We start from the raw sequence: 23954 nt of genomic DNA, 5'->3' as shown, positions 1-23954 counted from the left end.
TGTGCACTGTTGGTGGGATTGTAAATTGGTACAGATACTATGGAAAAGACTATGGAGGATCCTCAAAAAATTAAAAATAGAGCTACCATACAATCCAATAATTCCACTTCTGGGAATACATCCTAAGTTAATAAAAACACTAACTTGAAAAGATATCTGCACTCCTATGTTCATAGTAGCATTATTTACAATAGACAAGATATGGAAACAGGTAACCTAAGTATCCATCAATGGATGAATGAATAAAGAAATTGTGACATATATATGAGTATATATATAATGGATATATATATGTATATATATATAATGGAATATTATTTAACCACAAAAAGAGGGAATCCTACCATTTCTGACAACATGGAGAGACCTGGAAGGCATTATGCTGAGTGAAATAAGCAGGAAAGAGAAAGATAAATACCATACGATCTCACTTACATGTGGAATATAAAACAAACCAAAAAATCCCACCAAATTCATAGAAAAAGAGGTCAGATTTGTGGTTATCAGAGGTAGGAGGTAGTAGGAGGGGAATTGGACCAATGTGGCCAAAAAGTACAAACTTCTAGTTACAAGATAGATAAGTACTAGGGATATAATGAATACATGATGACTATAGCTAATACTGCTGTACGGTGTATAGGAAAGTTAAGAGAGTAAATCCTGAGTTCTCATTACAAGGAGAAAATATTTTTTTCTTTTATTCTTCTTTCTTTTTATTGTCCCTATATGAGAAGATGGATGTTAGCTGAACCTATTATGGTAATCATTTTATAATATATGCAAATGAAACCATCATGCTGTATGCCTTAACCTTATACAGTAACATGCAGTAACATGTCATTTATTTCTCGATAAAACTAGGAGAAACAAAAATTAAAAATTATTTAAAATGCAAATTTTCGAGCACCATGTACCAAGGAGGTATATATTTCAGTCCATTCCAGTGTAGAAAGAAAATTGAAATCTATATTTTTATCTCATTTCCTTAAGATTTCTATTTTAGGGACACCTGGGTGGCTCAGTCGGTTAAGTGTCTGCCTTCGGCTCATGTCATGATCCCAGGGCCCTGGGATGGAGTCCAGCATCAGGCTCCTTGCTAAGTGGGGAGCCTGCTTTTCCTTCTGCCTGTCCCCTACCCCTGCCGCTCCCCCTGCTTGTATGTGCTCTCTCTCTCTGACAAATAAATAAATAATCTTTAAAAAAAAAAAAGATTTCTATTTTAGTGTATATTTTATAGTGTGAATTATACAGTAAAATCCTGACAAAATACCATAAATGAAATTTTAAAAATCCAATGCATTATGATGGAACTTGCAGAGCTGGGCAGCCAGGAGTTTGGGCATCTGAGAACGGGCAAGTCCATTTTCCTCTTATTTGGGCTGTGGTGCCACCTGGTGGTCATTTCCCCCCCCAAGTTTAATCATCAATGGGGACCATTCTATACACATGCAGGCTGAAACCTCCAAGGCATTGCTGGTGCGCCCTTATCAACTTTTAATTAGACACTGGGCTTAGGAAATACCAAGGTCTCAAGGACACTAGGGGACCCACCTACCTCAGCCTCTCTGCTTCCTGCTTCACTCTCTACCCCCCCACATTCCACTCCCCCTAATGATAAAAAGGCAGTGAGAGGAATACAGACACCAATCAACGGTTGTATTTTGTCCAAATTTACATCATCACGCATTTTATGTATACTATAACATAGTGCTAAATATATGTGGTTGGGCGCCTGGGTGGCTCAGTTGGTTAAGCGACTGCCTTCGGCTCAGGTCATGATCCTGGAGTCCCTGGATCGAGTCCCGCATCGGGCTCCCTGCTCGGCAGAGAGCCTGCTTCTGCCTCTGACCCTCCCCCCTCTCATGTGCTCTCTCTCTCTCATTCTCTCTGTCTCAAATAAATAAATAAAATCTTTAAAATAAATAAATAAATAAATATATGTGGTTAATAAATATGCACACATTAGGATGCATATATTTTAAAAATTCCAATGATACTGTTGTACGATTAAAAAAAGAAAAAGTTGGGAGGGTCCAGTGTAGAGAATAGATTGGAAGGAAAAGCCTAAAGGAAGAGAGGTAAACTAGAACGCTGTGGGAACAATTGTGATAGTCTGAAACTAGCATGGTGGTAATGGGATTTGGAGGGAAGTAGATTGGTTTGATTATTTCGAGGCAGAATTGAATCCTTATCTTTAAGAGCTATAAACTTAAGTATTTATAGATAAATTTATTTGATGTTGGAGATTTTCTTTAAAATAATCCAATTAGGGGGCGCCTGTCCAGTTAGTGGCTCAGTTGGTTAAGCCACTGCCTTTGGCTCAGGTCATCATCCCAGGGTCCTGGGATTAGGTCCCACATCGGGCTCCCCCTGCTCTGCAGGGAGCCTGATTCTCCCTCTCCCTCGGCCTGCCACTCCCCCTGCTTGTGCTCTCTGTCAAATAAATAAATAAAATCTTAAAAAAAAAAATAATCCAATTAGGAAGAGGGGAAATGGGAAGGGTAGTTATAGATGAAACAAAGACTGGCCATATGCAACAATTATTGAAGTTGGGTGATAGGCACGAGGTGTTTCCTTATTCTAGTCCTCTGGGAGTACGGGTGGCAATCCGAGCTGCCCAGGCCTTGAAAACATTTCTCCTCCTGTGAACCAGGAGAGGACTTTGTGATCTTAATTTCACCGCCTGCAGCTGCCAAGTTTGCACACAAACTCTGGGAATTATCTCAGTTCTCACTTTTGTGATGCGAGGGAGGCAGGGCTAGCGCCCGTCAAGCCTGTTTCTTCTCCAGAACCGGGGATCTTGCCTCCCTGAACCTCCCAAGCTGTAGCAAAGGATGCGGGTAAAAACCAAAACTCGTCGCGAATCACGCCCGCCCCTCGTTCCGCCCTAAACCCGAGACGCAGTGGGAAACTTGACCGACGCGCGCTCCGCCTGCTTTGCTCCACCCCTTTTCGGCCTCTCGGCTTCCCCCGGGTCCTACAAGGAAAAAGAATGGGGCCTAACGGGGTAGGACCAGCAGCGGCTTCCGGGAGGAGTTTTGGGCCTGGCGGGGCACTGTCCGGCGCCGCGCCTTCCCGGTAGAGGTAGCTGGGGAGACGCCGGGAGTCCGCGTCGGCGCCGTTGATGAGTGCGGCGCATTCTCAGCATGGGCGACCACGGCCTGGAGTTGGCGTCTATGATCCCCGCTCTGCGGGAGTTGGGCAGGTAGGGCCAGGCCCGGCCGCTCCCGCTCCCGGTCCCGCGTTTTTCTCCACCCGGCCAGGATGGCGTCTCACGTGCTCTCCCTCACCAGCCGCGCGCGTGCCGGCTCCGAAACCTTCAACCCCGGCCTTTGTGGATGTTTCGAGACTCATTTCAGCACTTCTCCCTCAGAGAGGTGGTTAAAAATATGCGAGGCGTCGCCGCAGACTCCCGGCGTTCGGTCCAGGGAACGAGAGGCGTTCGCCGACCCCATACCTCAGCGGCGCCCGGGAGCTCGTCCCTTCCCCGGGGCTTGTCCCCTGCAGCTGGAGGGAACGGCCCCTTCTGATCACTTTCTTCACTCATTTGCTTCCCGGAAACTTCTTTCCTGAGATGAGGGACTTGACCCATGAACTTTCCCCAGTTTCTATTCTTTGTGATCGCTCCGGAAGGAATTGGGTTTTTAGCTTTACCTTTGGACCCAAACTGCCTCTTTTAGAAGAAAAATCACTGGTTCTCATTTTGTGCAAGGAAGGCCAATTGCTAGAAAAGGCAGTTGGTTTCTTTCTTCAGAATGAAACCATAGGTCGTTCTGAAGATAGGACCCATTTCCTGTTGGCCATCCAGTCCCCAATCCGTTATTTTAGTCAGAAACTCTAGGGACCTGCTACAACGTCCACAAGATATAAATGTGCACAGAATGTTGCCAAAATGTGAAAATAATATTGTTTCATTTGCAAAAGCCTGTTTTCTGTGAACCGAACAGTAAAATCAGGTAAACCAGTATCCCACCTGAAGGGAGGGGAGGGATGTGGATGGTTGCTATCCCCCTTCAGCACACTCGCACTTTCCCTCAACCAGGCCTAAGGAAGGCAGGGTTTTTGTTTTGCTTGCTTTTTTTTTTTTTTTTTAAGTTGTAACCCACTGCGAACAAGAAAAAAATGGGCTTGTACCACAACTGCAGTTGAACCATCAGTCGGAATAATTGCTTCCCAATTTTTTAAGCTGTTTGAAAACTTAGCACACAAAGTCAGAACTGACATTATATATATATCTATACATGTATATGTATAGATATATATATATATAATATCCATGGGATATTTAATTCCTTTCTTTTTGGGGTGCAGTTGTGTTCATCTCCACTTGTTGGCCATACAAGGATATTTAGTCTTAATCACATAAATAAGAGGATAAATGAAGGAACCACACTTGTCTTAACTGAATTATTCTGTTTTTGTGTTTTTTTCACTTTTCATGAATGTTGCAAGCATACTTTGTGTTAACATTTTATTTTATTTATTTTTTTTAAAGATTTTATTTATTTGACAGAGAGAGAGAGAGCACAAGTAGGCAGAGAGGCAGGGAGAAGGAGAAGCAGGCTCCCTGCTGAGCAGGGAGCCCGATGCGGGACTCAATCCCAGGACCCTGGGATCCTGACCCCAGCCGAAGGCAGCCGCTTAACCTACTGAGCCGCCCAGGTGCCCCTGTGTTAACATTTTATAAAGTAACGTGAATACACATGCTCATTTTAGAAAATTGATGTACAGATTTCATCTTTCAGGCTCAATGTGAAGCTAATATTTTTTTCCCCATCTTGTTTTAATGTAGAATTAACTAATTAATACTTTTCTTCCCTCTTTTTTCTTCCTTTATGAGACTTGTTAGTAAAATGATAGTATCTTGGATTTATTTATAGTCTCTCACATCACCAGAGCTTATGTTACCTTTCATTTCATTTAATTGTGGATATTCTAAGGGAAAGAACCGAAAAAATTGACCCATAGAGAATTGTATAATAATAGTTAACTGTCATGAGTTTCTTACTGCAACTGCTTCATTCAAGCCTATTCAGTCTCACAGTGTCTCCATGATGTAGAATGGAGTACATTTTATCACCATTCAGTAAGAAACTGAGTCACAGAAATTGAAGAACCAAAGTCAAAGAGATAGCAGTTATCAGAGCTGTTTGTTTTGTTTTGTTTTGCTTTTTTTAGTTTTTTTATCAGAATCCATTGTAGGATCATAGATTGTAATTGATTGATATGGCTCTTAAGTCTTTGTTATAGGTTTCTCCTCTTTTTTTTTTCCCCTTAATTCATTTGTTGAAGAAACTGTGTTCTGTAGATTTTCCGAAAGTCTAGGTCAACACTGCTCAATATGAATAAAATGCAAGCCACATATATAATTAAAAATTTTCTAGGGGCGCCTGGATGGCTAATTCGGTTAAGCATCTACATTCGGCTCAGGTCATGATCCCAGGGTCCTGGGATCGAGCTCTGCATCGGGCTCCCTGCTCGGTGGGAAGCCTGCTTCTTCCTCTCCCACTCCCCCTGCTTGTGTTCCTGCTCTCACTGTCTCTCTCTCTCTCTGTGTCAAATAAATAAATAAAATCTTTTAAAAAAATTTTTTCTAGTAGCCACATGACAAAAAGTAAAAAGAAAATAGGTGAAAGTAATTTTCAATAATATATTTTATATAACTCAGTATCTCTAGATATCATTTCTACATGTAATTAATATAAAATTATTAATGAGATATTCTGGTACCAAATATTTAAAATCCAATGTATATTTTATACTTAAAGCACATTTCAATTTGGACTAACCACATTTCAAGTGCTCGATAGCTACATAAATAATGGCTACTATATTGGGCAGGACAGGTCTAGATTTTGCATATTGGGTGCCTCTGGTGTCATTTAGCATGTTTTTTCCCTTCTAAATCAGTAATGTGTATTTAAATTTTTCTTTCATTTTTAAACAGAAGGATACAATGAATGTTAACATTAAAACTAAATACATTTGATAAATTCAAATTTCGAGAATTTTTTACAAATGAAATTGTGAGTCTCTTTAAGGCTTAAAAACTTTTTATTTGTATTTTAGTGCCAGTCCAGAGGACTATAATACAGTTGTACAGAAGCCAAGACAAATTTTATGTCAGTTCATTGACCGAATACTTACAGATGTAAATGTTGGTAAGAAACAGTTATTTCTTATATAAATTTTATGAATTAAATTGTTTTCTTTTCCATATATACAGCATTATGCTAGCATTTTTCTCCATGTAGTTTTAAATGTAAAGTTAGTATTTATGATAGTTACTATTTTCAAGCAACTTATTACATAATGTGATTTAGGCATTTAAAGTAATTCTGTTTTCCTGCTTGTTATCTAGATTTTCTGCTGCTTGCTATGGTGTTCTTTGATCTAAGCTATTAGAATAGATAAAAAATAGTTGGCCATTTCTAATGATGTGGACCCTGTTGTAGCTAGGTCTTACACTAGTGGTTGAGAAACAAATGCCGTTTAAAAACTCTAAGAGTTGGTGACTTTGTGGGAGGTAATAAGATCTTGTGAGTTGTTGAAGCAACTGTTTCCTGTTTGTGGCAATTTAAAAGACAAATATTACCAACTTGGCAAGATGGTGTCACATTTGTCATATCTGTTAAAATTACATGGAAGGGGTAATATAGCATAGCATTTGGCTCATAGTATATAAACTTACTTCCAAATTTGGCACAGATATTATGACTTAAAATAGTCAGCCTTTTTTCAATCTATGAAATTAAGAGTTGCTGAAAAATAATAAAGGACTACTGAATACTTGCAAGATGTGTTTGCATATGGTACTGGCCCTGTTTAGACCACTTGCCCTTCCCCTCTCTGACCAAATTCTCATCATCTAGGAATCAGTTCCTTCACAGCATCTTCGCAGACACTTGCTTCCTCTATTGTGGATTGGTGCAGTTAACATACCATATTATAATTATTAGTTTGTCTGATTCTCTCACCTAATCAGGTGAAGTTTTTTTCCCCACTCAGATTTTAGTACAGTGCCAAGCATATTGTAGGCCTTTAATCTATATTTGGTGAATGGGTGTATAATAGATGAATGTACATGTTTATTAAACATTTAAAATTAGATAGGATTGTAGAGTTTAGTCCCATCAATTTATCATGAATACTATACTGGACACAGTTCTGGTCACCAAAGTCTAGTTTTTTAACAAAAGGACTGCCATCTAATTTGTCATGACTCTTTAAAATGAATCTTTTATCATTTTAGTTGCTCTAGAACTTGTAAAGAAAACTGACTCTCAGCCAACCTCTGTGATGTTGCTTGATTTCATCCAGCATATAATGAAGTCCTCCCCACTTATGTTTGTAAATGTGAATGGAAGTCAAGGGCAAAATGAGGCCAAAGGCAGTTGTATTGGTAAGTCCTGCTATTTGTGCATTCATTTGCAATTGGTTTTATGAAATCTACCCTCTTCTGCTTTTCTGAAATATAACATACATTTTATACATATTTTCATCAGATTTGCTCTAATTTAAGGGAGCAAAATGGTACTGGTTAGTTTTGTTTTATGTATCTTTATTGTTTTCTTTTGTTATGAAGTAGGTACCCAGGATGGAACAGAAATAATCAAATTTATTTGCCATTGAACACATGAGCAGTTTTCTTTTTTCTGTTTTTGATAATCTCTTCTAGATCAGGCATTAGCAATCTGTGGCCCATGGGCTGGCTGCCTGTTTTTGTAAACAAAGTTTTATTGGAAAATCCATGCTTTTACTCATTGTATTTCCTTATTGTCTAATTTCTGACCAGAACTCCTGACTGCCTGCCCTAGCACTGGCTTAGTTGTTCCTTCTTTATGCTCTGTTTGTACTGTGTTCTGCATTTCTTCTATCATAGTGGTTACTAAGCTGGATTATAAATACCTGTTTGTCTATATTCTTTGCCACACTTTTTAATTTTATTTTTTTAAAGATTTTTTTTATTCATTTGAGAGAGAGCACTAGCAGGGGGGAGGGTCAGGAGGGGAAGCAGGCTTCTCCCTCTCCCACTGCCCCTGCTTGTGTTCCCTCTCTCGCTGTGTCTCTCTGTCAAATAAATAAATAAAATCTTAAAAAAATAAAAACGAATCATCAAGGATTTAGCAAATTAGTTAGCATTTCTGATGTACTTATTTAATATCTTTTTTGTTTATTTCAAAGAATTCAGTAATTGGATCATAACAAGACTTCTGCGGATTGCAGCAACTCCATCCTGTCATATGTTACATAAGAAAATCTGTGAAGTTATCTGCTCATTATTATTTCTTTTTAAAAGCAAGAGCCCTGCAATTTTTGGAGTACTGACAAAGGAATTACTACATCTTTTTGAAGATGTGATTTACCTCCACAGAAAAAATGCAATGGGACACTTTGTGGAATGGCCAGTGGTAGTTAGCCGATTTTTAAGTCAACTAGATGAACATATGGGATATTTACAACCAGCTCCTTTGCAATTGGTGAACATGCAAAATTTAGAATTTATTGAAGTCACTTTATTAACAGTTCTTATTCGTATTGTTGCAATTGTGTTTTTTAGAAGGCAAGAACTCTTTCTTTGGCGGATAGGTTGTGTTCTGCTAGAGTATGGTAGTCCAAAAATTAAATCCTTAGCAATTAGCCTTTTAACTGAACTCTTTGAGCTTGGTGGATTACCAGCACAACCAGCAAGCACTTTCTTCAGCTCATTTTTGGGATTATTAAAACATCTTGTAGAAATGGATGCTGACCAGTTGAAACTCTATGAAGAACCATTATCAAAGCTGATAAAAACACTGTTCCCCTTTGAAGCAGAAGCTTATAGAAATATTGAACCTGTCTATTTAAATATGCTGCTGGAAAAACTCTGTGTCATGTTTGAAGATGGTGTGCTTATGCAGCTTAAGTCTGATTTGCTAAAAGCAGCTTTGTGCCACTTACTGCAGTATTTCCTTAAATATGTGCCAGCTGGGTATGAATCTGCTTTACAAGTCAGGAAGGTTTATGTGAGAAACATTTGTAGAGTTCTTGTGGATGTGCTTGGATTTCAGGTAGATGCAGAGGTAAGTCATTTTTAAGGTTACTTGATAAGTATTATGTATTTTGTTTATAATGTAAGTGTATGCATATGTGTAAGATGTAACAATGAGAAAATAGAATATCTTTAATAACGTATATTCAGAATGGAATGAGTTTTTTTCACAATCCACTTTGGCTCCTTACTATGGACTTTTACTTTGATTTGAGAAGGATTTCACTAATTTGGTAATGAACTGCCAATGGAGTAGGATATTTTAAAATAGAATTTGTGAAGTGTAAGCATGTTTAGTGCATTATTAATTAAAAGGGGACCAGTTATCAACTTAATTGCAAAATCTTCAAGCACTCACCTAGATTTTATCTTTGACAGGTTATATTCAATCACATTTAGAAAACCTGTGGGTACATAGTACTAGTCATGCCAAATTATGCAGGCTGTGAGAGACAGGCAGTACAATAAAATATACAGTAACTTGAGTAAATATTATACCTTGCTGGATTTGTAGTATGAAAGAGGTTAGTAATTCTCTTAGAGAGTTTTTCTTTGTAGCATTTTTTAAACAAAGATTTTATTTATTTATTTGAGAGAGAGAGAGAGAGCAAGTAGGAGCAGGGGGAGGGGCAGAGGGAACCCAATGCGGGGCTTGATCCCAGGACTCTAGGATCATGATCTGAGCCGAAGACAGATGTTTAACCAACTGAGCCACCCAGGCGCCCCTCTTTGTAGCATTTTGACAGAGGGAAAAACAGGTTAGAGAGAATTTGTCTTAAGACTTTTAGGACTATAGAACCATAGTTCTAGATACAGAATCATATATATGTCTATTTATAGGTTGTGAAATTATATAGGTTAACTTAGGTCTTTGTTTTACCTGATGAGACTCTGAAAATAGTTTACCCTAATAGAAAACTTATAACCTAATGAATTTTTGCAGTCTTTGAATAACATATTTCCTAAGGCATAGTTTTTGAAATTATTTTTACTTTCTCAGTATTTGTTGGGCCCACTTTATGCAGCCTTAAAAATGGAAAGTATGGAAATCATTGAGGTTCAATGCCAAGTTCAACAGGAAAACCTCAGCAGTGATAGTGATGGAATATCAGCCAAAAGGCGTCGACTCAGCTCATCTCTAAACTCTTCCAGAAGACCACCAAAACAGACTGAGGAGTATGACCTTCATTCAGTTTGTATTTAGTCATTTAATAAAACTTTATTCACTTTTAAAAATCACCTTTAGTTAAGTGCTTTGACTTAAATACACAGCAGTTGTTCTTTTTAAAGGTAGTCGGGGGAATGCTTTAAAATATTTAATACTTGTAGTCCATTCTAATGTGAAAGATAACATGACTGCATATGGTTACTTAAAAGATTTTTTAAGTTTTTATTTGCCTGTCTAATTTAACTTATTAGTATTTAAAAAAAAATCTCTTGAGATTATATATTCATCAGCAATTTAGAATATGTTAAATATGTTAACAAATGTGATCAAAGAATTCCCATATTTCAGTTAGCCCTGAAAGTTATTTTAATTGAACCAATTTTATATTAACCAAATTTATATTAAATATGAATATCTTTATATTATGGTTATAATTAATTACAGAATTAAACATGTGGATATGAACAAAAAGAGCATATTATGGAGTGCCCTGAAACAGAAAGCTGAGTCCCTTCAGATTTTCCTTGAATATGGTAGTCTAAAGAATCCTGTTATTGCAACTTTAGAAGGAATCACTGTTGTCCTACAGCTGACTGCTCTGTGTACTGTTCATTGTTCTCATCAAAACATGGACTGGTAAAACAACTTGTATTTTTTGTGTGGGTTGTCTGTAATAAATTTGGCTTTATTGCTTTAGGAGACTTCATTATTTGCTCAATTTGTGTGACCTTAGAACACAGACTTTTCAGTGAAATGGAAAAGATAATTTGTTTTTTATTGAGCACCTGCTAAATGCTAGGTACTGTATTAAGTACTATACATATTTTATTTAATCTTCATAACAGTTCTGTAAGTTAAATGCTGTTATACCTACTTTACAAAGTAGAGATTGAGGCTTAGAGAAATTGAGGCTTATTGGTTTCTAAATTGGTCCTATATGCACAGGGCAAGGAGAGACTGAAGAAAGAGGCAGACCACTCCAGATTGGTAGGTGGCAGGTTTTATAAGGGAACTTACTTACAAGGTTTGTCTCAGGCGGCTGTGAAAGATAAATTGATCTCTCAACTCACTTTCCAGAATCTTAGAGGTTTATTTGGAGGACTTAATGAGGTTAAGTTATGTATTCAGTCCAGATGGTCTCAACAACACCTTACTCTCAAGGCTGTGTCCTTGGAACAGCTCCCACTGTGGGGATCTTTAGGCAGAGTGTACATTCCAAGGACAGGGGAAGGGGTGAGGAGCCTCTGATGGCCTGGGTCCAGCTTGAGGGTCAACTGGTGGTCATCCTCTTGATTACTTCCTCTAACAAGACTGTTTTTGTCTGAAGCCTAAACTAACTTTCCTGGGTATACATGATTAGAAAGTAGCAGAGCACATTTTTATATAACTCAAAAGCCGATGTTTTAGTCAAACATTTAGTCAAAAGAATATTTCCCTTTGATAATAAGAGTAGGGATTTAGAACTCATTAGAATTATCTTTTCAGTTTGGTATTCTTAATTTAGGTTAATTATTCTATCAGAAGAAACAAGTGTGAATCTTCTCTGAAGATTTAGTCTTATTTTTACTGTCAAGTTATAGACCAAAGCTCAGTTTTTTACATGATCATTTATTCTGTTATTTTCTGACTCATAACTAGCCAATAAAAAGTTATGAAGGAGATTTTAAAGAAACTATATTAATTCAGGCTGCATTAAATTTGGAATTTGAGACAACTTGAAGAAATAGCTGATTAGCCTGCAGTCTACTCCTCTATTATTAAGAAAGGGTTTACTGAGGCAGTTAATAATTATGCAGGGATATCTTCTGTCATTTTTAAGCCTGGGTGATACCACATTTGAATATCCTAGATTAATTTTAATTACCAAATCCTAAGAGTGATTTAGACTGACATAAATAGTTTGAACTTAAAATAATAATGTCATACTAATTGATGTGCATATTTACTTTGAATTAGTTTAAATTTATGTTAGTTTTATACTCACAGTTTTTTTTGGCTTACTTCAATATTAGGTTGGAATAACAAAATTCATTGTAATTCTGTGTCTTAAAAATGTTTTAGCTGCAGCCATAATTTCAAGGACTGTCAACAGAAATGTAAGAAGAAACCTTCAGTAGAGATAACTTGGATGTCTTTGGATTTTTACACAAAAGTGCTTAAGAGCTGTAGGAGTTTGTTAGAATCTGTTCAGAAGCCTGACCTGGAGGCAATTATTGATAAAGTGGTGAAAATATATGATGCTCTGATTTATATTCATGGTGAGTATAAATAAACAGTAGAACAAAATAACTTTTAAAGATCATCAGTATAGAAATAGGCTCTCTTTTGCGTGAGGCCTAAATGCACAAATGTTTGGAATACCCAACAGTTTTTTCTTGATTTTAGTTCTCGTTCTATTTCAGTTCTATTTCAATAATTCAGTAATTAACTCAGTAATTTCTAAGTTCCAAATTTGTCTGTAATATTTTGACTTATTATTTTTCAGCCAATAGAAGTGATTTATAACTATTAAATTTTTTTGAGACTTTCTGAAGAATGCTTTTGATCCTTCTAAAAAATACATGGATGCATATTTTTATAAAGTCACATTTAATTTCTTTGGGTTCACAGACCTCAGAACATCATCTCTATATTAAGAACCTTTGTTTATTAAATGCTGTAATTCCACCTGATGTTTAGGACATTTATTTTTATTGAAAAAAAGATATAGGTAAATATGATTAAGGAAAAAGATATAATTAATCCCCTGTTGTGTGTTTATGTAGTGAAAACTTCTTTTGAAGATCATATTCTGGAAGATTTATGTGGAATGCTCTCACTTCCATGGATTCATTCCCATTCTGATGATGGCTCTTTAAAGTTGACCACATTTGCCACTAATCTTTTAGCATTAAGCCAGAAGATTTCAGATAGCTACTGTAAGTGGTCACAAAATTCTGTGTGTGTGGTTTAACTCATCTCTATGTGGGATTTCTAACATGTTGCTGTTTTTTTCAATAATTAAAAGAGGAGGTACATTTTCTAAAATTTTATTTTATTATGTTAATCACCATACATTATATCATTAGTTTTTTTGTTTTTTAAAGGTGGTTTTATTTATTTATTTATTTATTAAGATTTTATTTATTTATTTGAGAAAGAGAGAATGAGAGAGAACACATGAGAGGGGGGAGGGTCAGAGGGAGAAGCAGACTCCCCGCCAAGCAGGGAGCCCGATGCGGGACTCGATCCAGGGACTCCAGGATCATGACCTGAGCTGAAGGCAGTCGCTTAACCAACTGAGCCACCCAGGCGCCCATATCATTAGTTTTTGATGTAGTGTTTCATGACTCATGGTTTGCATATAAGGAGGTACATTTTTAACAATTCAAAAAGGAGTTAGATTTCTAAGAAGTAACAAATTGAGCAGATTGTAGGATTTGCACATCCCCTGCTCTATTCTGCAACACTGTTCTCCAAAGATGCCATTCCAGTTTACATTCCTCTTAGCAGAATATGAGAGTTCCTGTTGTCTCACATCCTCACTTTGTCAGACTTTAAAATGTTTGCTATCAAAAAAAAAGGTGTTGAGGTAACTAAAAGAAATTATTTTTTTGCTCTCTGATGGGTGTGATTTTTAGTTGCATTTCTCTGGTTATCCAGTAAGATTGTACATAGACCTTTTTCAGTGCACATGCTTTATTTTTGAAAAAGGAGCTTTTAATTAAATGTTATATGTATTTTAAATGTTACTTTACAACAAAGAATGAATACATATATAAAATGAATATGTTTGTATACATATATAAATAAAGTTAACACTTAAAAATCTTGTTTAATAGACTTAATTTTTTCAGCACCACAGGCACAGTCACGGTGTGTGTTTCTTCTAACGTTGTTTCCAAGAAGAATATTCCTTGAATGGAGAACAGCAATTTATAGCTGGGCCCTACAGAGCTCCCATGAAGTAATCCGGGCTAGTTGTGTTAATGGATTTTTTATCTTATTGCAGCAGCAGAATTCATGTAACAGAGTGCCCAAGATTCTTATGTATGTATCATTATTTTAATTTGAATATATAACTTGATTGGAAAAATCGTACTATATGTAAATATATGTATATTGCTGGTTATATAGAGCAAATGTTGATTTTAGTTTTAGAATTTAAATTTTCTTCCTTCTAGGCTGTCTTACCATTACTTTTGCCCCAAATTAAGCAAAACTATTTAGACCACAAAATAAAGTGAAGTTTAGTTAGTACCTTTTCTTTTTTCTCCCCAGAGATAAAGTCAAAGATGATTCTGACATTGTCAAGAAAGAATTTGCCTCTATTCTTGGTCAACTTGTGTGTACGCTTCATGGCATGTTTTATTTGACAAGTTCTTTAACAGAACCTTTCTCTGAACATGGACATATTGACCTCTTCTGTAAAAGCCTAAAAGTCACTTCTGAACACGAATGTTCATCTTCTCAACTAAAAGCTTCTGTTTGCAAGCCTTTCCTTTTCCTACTGAAAAAAAAAATACCTAGTCCAGTGAAACTTGGTGAGTGATTTGTTATGATCTAATACTTTAGAACCTTTTTTTTTTTTTTAAAGATTTTACTTATTTATTTGAGAGAGAGAGCACATGTATGAGTCGGGGGGAGGGGCAAAGGGAGAGGGAAAAGCAGATTCCCTGATGAGCAGGGAGCCTGGCATGGGGCTTGATCCCAGGACCCTAGGATCATGACCTGAGCCGAAGGCAGACATTTAACCAACTGAGCCACCCAGGCACCCTACTTTAAAACCTTTTTAACCTCTTTTTTTAAAAATCAGTGATAGAATAGGCTTGAAGCCTTAAAAAATTAGACATGCTTGATTCAATGGTCATGTAATGATTACTTATAAATGGGATATCTGGTATTAGACTGTATCACAGAACTAACAAGGGAAGTAATTTTTGGATTTTTAAATGCTCATTCTATATGATAGCTTACTTGGGGATACCTGGTGTTTAGTTCAGTATCATGAGGTTCAATATTCTGTATCCTCTTTAGTGATACCAGGACCTTCTTAATTTGTCCCCTGCCACTATCTTGGACCTTCAGAACTTCAAATAATTAGATACTTTGCCCAGTTGAGGACTATATATAGGCTGTATCTTCTTAGCCACTTTTCCAGTGGTAATATATGAGTATGTTGAGAGCATGAGATTTACATAAATACTTGTAAGATCCATTTGTTTGGGTAGTAAATTGCAACTTGTTCTCAAGTTTTCAAGATAATATGTAATAGGTAGTTTCTAGGGCTCCCTGAATCTTGTAATGTAAGATTAACAGTAAGGCTAAGATTGCCCTTAAAACTGTTCACAGTTCTTTGGATTAGTGAAATGTGCTTTTTTTCTTTTTTCTAAGAGGGTGGAGAGGGACAGAGGGCGGGAGAATCTCAGTCAGGCTCCACACCAGCATGGAGCCCAATGCGGGGCTCGATCTCACAACCCTGAGGTCATGACCTGAGTCAAAATCAAGAGTCAGATGCTTAACTGACTGAGCCACCCAGGCACCCCGGATTAGTGAAATGTGCTTTTAAGTCTGTCTTGGTAAAATATGATCTACAAAATCTAAGTGACTAGTCATTTTATAACTTAAAAAAATCTAGAATTTATTTTAGATTCAGATTATTTATAACTTTTATTAAGTATAAAGTAAATTTAAATTTGTAAGTATTCAATTTAATCTTCCACAAATCTGTGTGCTCTAATTTAAATATTGACATTATAAAGCAAGTTAGAAATCTTTGTAAATTGTTTATTGATTTTTTACTGTAAAACTTTGATATTTGATGTGTTAAATTAGGTATTATATGCTCTCACCCTTTAGCTTTCATAGATAATCTATATCACCTTTGTAAGCACCTTGATTTTAGAGAAGATGAAACAGATGTGAAAACAGTTCTTGGAACTTTATTAAATTTAATGGAAGATCCAGACAAGGATGTTAGAGTGGCTTTTAGTGGAAATATCAAGCATATATTGGAATCCTTGGACTCTGAAGATGGATTTATAAAAGAGGTTGATAGTTTTTATTTTTAAACATTTGTATCTTCATTAACCTGGCTCTAAAAAATTCTTTAACTAGTTAATTTTATTATTCTAGCTTTTTGTCTTAAGAATGAAGGAAGCATATACACATGCTCAAATCTCAAGAAATAATGAGTTGAAGGATACCTTGATTCTTACAACAGGGGATATTGGAAGGTATATTTGGCAGCATTTGTATACTTCCTTTTTTGTTTGCTTTGTGTTAGAAATGGTGGTGGGACAGATATAATATAGAAAGAAATGTGTTATCAACATGTATTTTTTTATGAATTCCCATTTATATTTGAGACATTGATGATAACTTTTTTTAATTTTAGGGCAGCAAAAGGAGATTTGGTACCTTTTGCACTTTTGCATTTATTGCATTGTTTATTATCGAAGTCAGCATCTGTCTCTGGAGCAGCATATACAGAAATCAGAGCTCTGGTTGCAGCTAAGAGTGTTAAACTGCAAAACTTTTTCAGCCAGTATAAGAAACCCATCTGTCAGGTGAGAGTCAGAATTGGCCTTGACTATAGGAAATAGCAGTACTTTGCAAGAGTTTAAAAAAAAAAAGCCATATATGTATATATTTTTTTTATTTGTCTTGCTTTAAAGGATATATATATATATTTTAATTTTATTTATTTATTTGAGAGAGAGAGAGCACGCACACACATGAGTGGGGGAGGGACACAGGGAGAAGCAGATTCCCCTCTGAGCAAGGGACTGATGTGGTGCTCGATCCCAGGACCCTGAGAATCATGACCTGAGCTGAAGGCAGACACTTAACCCACTGAGCCACCCAGGCGCCCTTAAAGGATATATTTTTTAAATGATGTATTCAGTTTATTTAATAAGAGAACCTAGATCTTACCAGTTTTACATTTTATGATCTTGGTCTGGAGATATATATTATAAATGGGAGGGGAAAAATCATCTTATGATAATATATTGACGTATTATGCTCTGTTGTTGATCTATTAAGAAATGCTTTTTTAGCCTTTTAGTGATGATAAACTTTTTTAATATTGTGGATAAGGCACTTTGTTTTTAAAAAGGTTGATTCAATTCATGGTTGAAAAGTTAGGATATGTTAAAATACTGGCTTTGCCCTGTTAGTGGTGTAAATTTAAATTTCTTAACATGGTTTCTCCATTTGTAAAAGGGAGATTATGACATAATCTACCTCATTAAGGTTGTTAAACAAAAATTGAATGAGCTAATTCAGGTAATGTGTTTAGAGCACTGATAATGTTCTTTATGTTAGCTTAGAGAGTATTTGTTAAATTTCCTTCCTTGTATGAAAATTAACAAATTGTTTTGCTCTAGTTTTTAGTAGAATCCCTCCATTCCAGTCAGATGACAGCACTTCCTAGTACTCCATGCCAGAATGCTGAGATGAGGAAACAAGATGTGGCTCACCAGAGAGAAATGGCTTTAAATACCTTGTCTGAAATTGCCAATGTTTTTGACTTTCCTGATCTTAATCGTTTCCTTACTGTAAGTTGCAAGGTGTAGTTGACTTAATTGAGGTTTTCAATTTTGTGTTTATTCCATTCTAGTCTTGTTTAAGGAAAATCTGGCAAGTACATTGAGGAGCATATAGATCCTGGATTTTCAGATTTACATGTTTTCTTTTGACTTTATTTGTTATAAAATTTAAGTTCATGTTAATTTGAGTTATTGCTTTATATGGTTAGTTATCCTGAAAAGTTAATACTAATTGATTAATGCTAACTAATTCAGTTGACTGAGCCCTTATGTCTTTAGTGCTATGATTGGTTCCATTGGTAATGCACAGTCTTATATCATTTTTATCCCTAAGGAGTTAGAGTAATATAGTACAAAACTATTGATATATATGATCTCCTGTGAATTCAGATTACAGAGTTTGTAGTATGGAGTGGTTTGGGAAGCCTTTGAAATGTCAGTGGGTTGAGATTTGAAAGATGGATGGAGTAGATTATCTTACTACCTTTTCGCAAGGGCAAAGTTATAATTATCCTTAATAAATTATAATAATGATTCACACTGTCAGAACTGAGTATTTCTCCCTACAATATTACTGTGTTTTAAACAAACTTAAAATTGCTTGTAAATTGGTCAAATCCTGGAAGGAAATATGATAGTTATAGTAAGGATCATAAAGATACTCTTATCTTTTCATTCAGTAATTTCACTCTGGGAACCAAAAGTGCAGGTGTTTATTGCAACATTTTCCAAGTAGCAAAACTAAACAAAACCCTGAAAAGAAACTAAATGTCTAATATTTAGGTTATAGAACAAACCATTAATATAATAATTTTTAATATTTTGTAGACTATCTTATGTTAAATCAGTCTTAAAATAGCTTCATTTCAATATTAAATTGAAAGGTATTAAACAAGTAAGGTATAAGCATCTCTGAGGGCAGGGCTGAGGCTAGTTTACTATTACATCTCCCGTGCCTAGTATAGTGACTGACATGTAGTAGGTGTTTTTTAGATACATGTTGAATGAATACATGAAAGGCCAACCATTTTATGTTTGGAATTTTATATATATTTAATGAATAAGATCTTAAAGGAAATAGACCAAAATCAAAACAGATTTTTTTTGCCATGTTGGGATGGTGAGTATGTTAAAATGGTTTTATTAATATTGAAGCATGAACTTTTTAATTAAAAAAAAAACAACTTAAAATACTGTATTTATGGTTACTCTTGCTTGTTGTCTAAATCCAAGTTAGCCCAAATAATAAATCAAACTTGGAAATTCTGCCTAAGAGCATGAGTATACTTTAACACATACTCATGAAAAGTTATCTTCTTTACTTATGTACTAGCATATACATTAGCTACAGTGTGAACTCTGCTATCAGGGACCTTGGCCATTTTTTTGCTTCTATACCTGTAGTGCCTGAATCATGTAGATGCTCAGTAAATATCTGTTGAGTGAATAAATGGTAAATCTGAATTTAAGTACATATGGACTCCAGATTTGTTTGGCATTTTAAAATATTTTTGCACATAACTTATGTGAATATGTTATTACCTGGACAAATGTACTTTTTAGTAATTGTAGTGTTTCTTTTTCAGAGGACATTACAAGTTCTGCTACCTGACCTTGCTGCCAAAGCAAGCCCTGCAGCTTCTGCTCTCATTCGAACTTTAGGAAAACAATTAAATGTCAATCGTAGAGAGATTTTAATAAATAACTTCAAATATATTTTTTCTCATTTGGTCTGTTCCTGTTCCAAGGATGAGTTAGAACGTGCCCTTCATTATCTGAAGGTAATTGTGTGTTTGTGTGTATTTTACTCTTTTGTTTAAATTAGCATTATAGGAAAGCTGTTGTAACATTATTGTAGGAAGGAGAGTGAGTAATTTATAGCTTATTCTAGAGTAATATAAGTGCAAATAGTATCATGCAAAATAAGCTTTATTTTGGGCCTAGAGGAGCATATTAAATAGAATTATTCATTTGTTATTTTCTTTGATCATTTCACCATAATGGCATATGATAATCATCCATTCGTGGATCAGGTTCTCAACTCATTTCATTTTAGAATTTTTTTTTTAGCTTTTTTTTTTTTGTAGTCTCTACACCCATTGTGGGGCTCAACTCACACCCCCAAGATCAAGAGTCACATGTTCTTCCAAGTGAGCCAACCAGACACCCCTCATTTTAGAATTTTTTTTTTTTTAAGATTTTATTTATTTCTCAGAGAGACACAGTGAGAGAGGGAACACAGGCAGGGCGAGTGAGAGAGGGAGAAGCAGGCTTCCTGCCAAGCAGGGAACCCAATGCGGGGCTCAATTCCAGGACCTTGGGATCATGACCTGAACCGAAGGCAGATGCTTAACGACTGAGTCACCCAGGCGCCCCTCATTTTAGAATTTTTTGATTGGAGGGGCACTTGATGGCTCAGTCGATATCTGCTCAGGTCCTGGGCTCCTGGGATTGAGCCTTCCATCGGGCTCACTGCTCAGTGGGAAGCCTGCTTCTCCTCCTCCTCCCCGCTCATGCTCACTCTCTCTCTCTCAAATAAATAAAATCTTTTTTAAAAAATGAATTTTTTGATTGGAGCTGTAAGTTGACTGATATGCAAGTAATTATATTTACAGGAAGAGGCAATCTCAACTATAGCATAATGCTAGTGTTTTGTTTAGTTACTTAGTGCTCTGATTACAATTTGGGCCAGTATTTTGCTTGTTTTTTAAAATTTAAAATTATAGCTTATACTTCTTTTTTGGTGTCATACTAGCAATGATTTTTTTTTTTAATTAATTTTTTTTTTAGAGAGCGCGAACACACATGGGGAGGGACAAGGAAGAGAGAATCTTTTTTTTTTTTTAAGATTTTATTTATTTATTTGAGAGGGAGAGAGTTCGTGCAAGCATGTGCAGTGGGGCGGAGCAGAGGGACAAGCAGACTCCCTGCTGCTGAGTGTGGAGTCCAACGTGGGGTGCGGGGCTCGATTCCAAGACCCTGAGATCATTACCTGAGCCGAAATCAAGAGTTGGATACTTAAACGACTGGGACTGCCAGGCACCCCCGTAACAATATCTTTGAAAAAATACAAGACTATGTAGGAACAGGAGAAACTGTCAGATACATATATGTGACTACTGTTTTCTCTGATGTTAATTTATTTCATGTGTTTCAAATATGGTAGCAATAGATTTCTTTCCACATGAGAATTATTGAATATTGAGTATGTTTATTCATTTTGAGAAAGAAAATCTATATTGTAGAGGTAGAATGATAATATTTTCCTACATGTCAGAACTTTACTAAACAATTTATATGGATCATTTCACTTAGTCCTTAGTAGTTATCCAATGAGATAAAGATGCTGTTATTTTTCCATTTTATAATTGAGAAAGCTAAGGCAGAGAGAGGTCAGATTAGGTAACTTGTCCAGGTCACAGCAGAAGTAATAAGTGACAAAGTTGGAATTTAAATTCAAACAGTTTGACCAGAAAGACTGCTCTAAGCCACTATACTATATTTTCTCCCAGGGATTATGTATCTAAGAATAATGAGTTGATGATATTTTAAGAAAACTGGGACTTCCTTTTTAAAATTTTATTTGAAAATAGTCTAATCACTTTTCTTCATTACCTGTAGCCCATGGGAGACCTGCTGGGAGAAACTGAGATTAAAATCCTTTTCTAATACCTTTTAAAAATACCATTAGTAAATCTTGTCAGATGATCTAAAACTCCTGATTTACTAATAGTATGTTAAAATCAAGATACTTGCTTCCAAGAGCCTGTTACTACTATTTTTTTAATGTATCTTTGGATTAGAATGAAACAGAAATTGAACTGGGGAGTCTATTGAGGCAAGATTTCCAAGGATTGCATAATGAATTATTGCTACGTATTGGAGAGCACTATCAACAGGTTTTCAATGGTTTGTCAATACTTGCCTCATTTGCATCTAGTGATGATCCATATCAGGGCCCCAGAGAGATCACATCACCCGAATTAATGGTAAGGAATGTTTCATGGGCTTTTTGTTTGTTTGTTTTTGCCTTTTTGTAGCTTAATTGTGAGATTGGAGAAACAGGTATTGTATGCATCTTCCAAATGCTAGAGATTTATTTAAATTTCAAATTAGGATTTTTATTTTGAAAAGGTTGATGATTTAAATTATATGGTCACAGCAAGGTATATATTGAAAAATATGTGTTTTGAAATGATTATAGATTTTATTTTTTCACTGGGTAAAAATGTTCAAATTAATTTTTCTTCACTACTTTTTAACTAGAGTTAAAAAACTTCTACTCCCAACTACCTGTTTGGCACAACATACTAACTACTTCTCTTTTCCTATCTTATTTAACCTCTCAGTGGTATTCAGTACAACTGACCATCCCTTCCCTTGTGACTTCTGTCATACCACACTTTTTTTTTTTTTTACTGTCTACTCAGTCTTTATTGGCTCTTTTTCTCTACTTTGTCTACTTTATCCTTTATTTTATTTTTTTAATATTTTATTTATTTGAGAGAAAGAGTGAGCGAGAGAGAGAGGGAGAGAGGGAGAAGCAGGCTCCCCACAGAGCAAGGAGTCCGATGCGGGCCTTGATCCCAGAACCCCAGGATCATGACCTGAGCCGAAGGCAGTCGCTTAACCGACTGAGCCACCCAGGTGCCCCAGTATCCTTGCCCCTTCCTTGTCCATACATAAATATTTTGAATATTCTTCTTTGCAGAGTACTCACATTCCCATTTTGTAATAATATTAACAACTTAAATGTAACACTTTACTATATTCTTTTCTCCCCCAAGTTCCAAAAAAGGCTTTATTACATACAGAGGAGAGGGGTTCAGTCCTTCTTGGCTGCTGCTTTCGTCATGGCTGCCAGGACATTGCTCAGCTCCTTTCTCTTCCTCTTGGCACGGATGTGTGTCCCCATCCTTTTCTTGATGAACTTGAGGGTGTGCTTGTCCTTGGAGACCTTGAGCAGCTCCGTTGCATGCTGCCATATGGGGTGAAGCCACACACCTCTCATATCATGTCTGCACAAACTTGATGTGCTTGATGAGGTGCCTGCAGCAGCTTCTTTACTTTGGTTTGTTCATGTTCTTAGTCACCTTGTGGCCCTTGTTGAGGCCCTTGGCCATAGAGTCGTGCAGAGCCGTGGCTGCTGCTTCTCAGTGGCCCCTATAGCAAAAGCAGTACTTTACTATTTTCTTAGTGTTTAATGCATGTTATCTTATTTAATCTCTATAACATCTCTGTGCAATAAGTCTTTTCATTTTACAGACTCAGAGGAGATAAGTAACTTACCCAGCATCACACACTGGGTAGGTCAAAATCAGGATTCAAACCCAGGTTTGGCTGACTTAAAGCCCATACCCTTTCCTCTAGGACCCTCTTATAAGAAAGAATTAATCCTGTTCACTTCAGGAGACCCAAAGTGCCATGGTCAGTGATACCTAATCTATAACTGTTGATGCCCATGGCCTGTACCCCTCTACCACTGTTACCTCAGGGGATATTGACCCCTGTGTCAGACCTATTGTTCTGCAGGTTATTTTTTCCGTATTTAAGTACTTTTTTCCCCACCTTGACTCTGAATGTTCTAGATAAGGACAGTCACTTTCTTTTTCTGTTCTTCTCCTTAAGATTAAATATCCTTTTCATTCTGGGTCCTTCTGTGAGTCAGATCCTGAGGATCTCACCCCTAGCACACTTCATAGTTCAAAAGCTCATGATTTTCTCACTGTAGAGTACTGTTTAATCATATTTTGTCATGGTGATTATAAATCACTAATTTTTTTTTACTTTTTTTTATTATGTTAATCACCATACATTACATCATTAGTTTTTGATGTAGTGTTCCATGATTCATTGTTTGCATATAACACCCAGTGCTCCATTCAATATGTGCCCTCTTTAATACCCATCACCAGGTTAATCCATCCCCCCGCCCAGAACCCTCAGTTTGTTTCTCAGAGTCCATCGTCTCTCATGGTTCATCTCCCCCTCCGATATCCCCCCCTTCATTCTTCCCCTCCTGCTATCTTCTTTTTTTTTTTTCTAACATATAATGTATTATTTGTCTCAGAGGTACAAATCTATGATTCAACAGTCTTGCACAATTCACAGTGCTCACCATAGCACATACCCTCCCCAATGTCTATCACCCAGCCACCCCATCCCTCCCACCCCCTACCACTCCAGCAACCCTCAGTTTGTTTCCTGAGATTAAGAATTCCTC

General features: G+C 36.3%; 1 protein-coding gene and 1 pseudogene across 4 annotated transcripts in view; one reads left to right on the top strand and one right to left on the bottom strand.

Moving 5' to 3' along the window:
• The window catches only part of LOC102742370 (large ribosomal subunit protein eL36 pseudogene), a 150860-nt pseudogene extending 127979 nt beyond the window's left edge, over nucleotides 1-22881 (bottom strand). Inside the window, exon 1 of the transcript XR_014147367.1 lies at nucleotides 22551-22881. The product of XR_014147367.1 is annotated as a large ribosomal subunit protein eL36 pseudogene (transcript). The remainder of the gene's footprint in view (nucleotides 1-22550) is intronic.
• ATR (ATR checkpoint kinase) overlaps nucleotides 3021-23954 on the top strand; it is a 92558-nt gene continuing 71624 nt past the window's right edge. The window contains exons 1-16 of one of the 3 annotated variants that reach the window (XR_014147320.1): nucleotides 3021-3205; nucleotides 6070-6161; nucleotides 7253-7402; nucleotides 8185-9062; nucleotides 10032-10207; nucleotides 10644-10835; nucleotides 12261-12457; nucleotides 12965-13117; nucleotides 14036-14228; nucleotides 14460-14722; nucleotides 16038-16228; nucleotides 16314-16414; nucleotides 16576-16747; nucleotides 17570-17740; nucleotides 19318-19512; nucleotides 21535-21720. Coding sequence is in view for 2 of the 3 variants with exons in the window: in XM_081827341.1 (XP_081683467.1) it covers nucleotides 3147-3205; nucleotides 6070-6161; nucleotides 7253-7402; nucleotides 8185-9062; nucleotides 10032-10207; nucleotides 10644-10835; nucleotides 12261-12457; nucleotides 12965-13117; nucleotides 14036-14228; nucleotides 14460-14722; nucleotides 16038-16228; nucleotides 16314-16414; nucleotides 16576-16747; nucleotides 17570-17740; nucleotides 19318-19512; nucleotides 21535-21720 (3369 nt within the window). In the remaining variant the exon portion in view is untranslated. The remainder of the gene's footprint in view (nucleotides 3206-6069; nucleotides 6162-7252; nucleotides 7403-8184; nucleotides 9063-10031; nucleotides 10208-10643; nucleotides 10836-12260; nucleotides 12458-12964; nucleotides 13118-14035; nucleotides 14229-14459; nucleotides 14723-16037; nucleotides 16229-16313; nucleotides 16415-16575; nucleotides 16748-17569; nucleotides 17741-19317; nucleotides 19513-21534; nucleotides 21721-23954) is intronic. The other 2 variants (XM_081827341.1, XM_081827340.1) reach the window with 2 other exon arrangements.

Source organism: Leptonychotes weddellii, chromosome 1 (genome assembly GCF_054177405.1).
Source record: "Leptonychotes weddellii isolate Sample4059 chromosome 1, ASM5417740v2, whole genome shotgun sequence".
NCBI lineage: Eukaryota > Metazoa > Chordata > Mammalia > Carnivora > Phocidae > Leptonychotes > Leptonychotes weddellii.
Note: the sequence above shows the minus strand (reverse complement) of the source record. Positions and strands in the feature narration are given on the sequence as shown.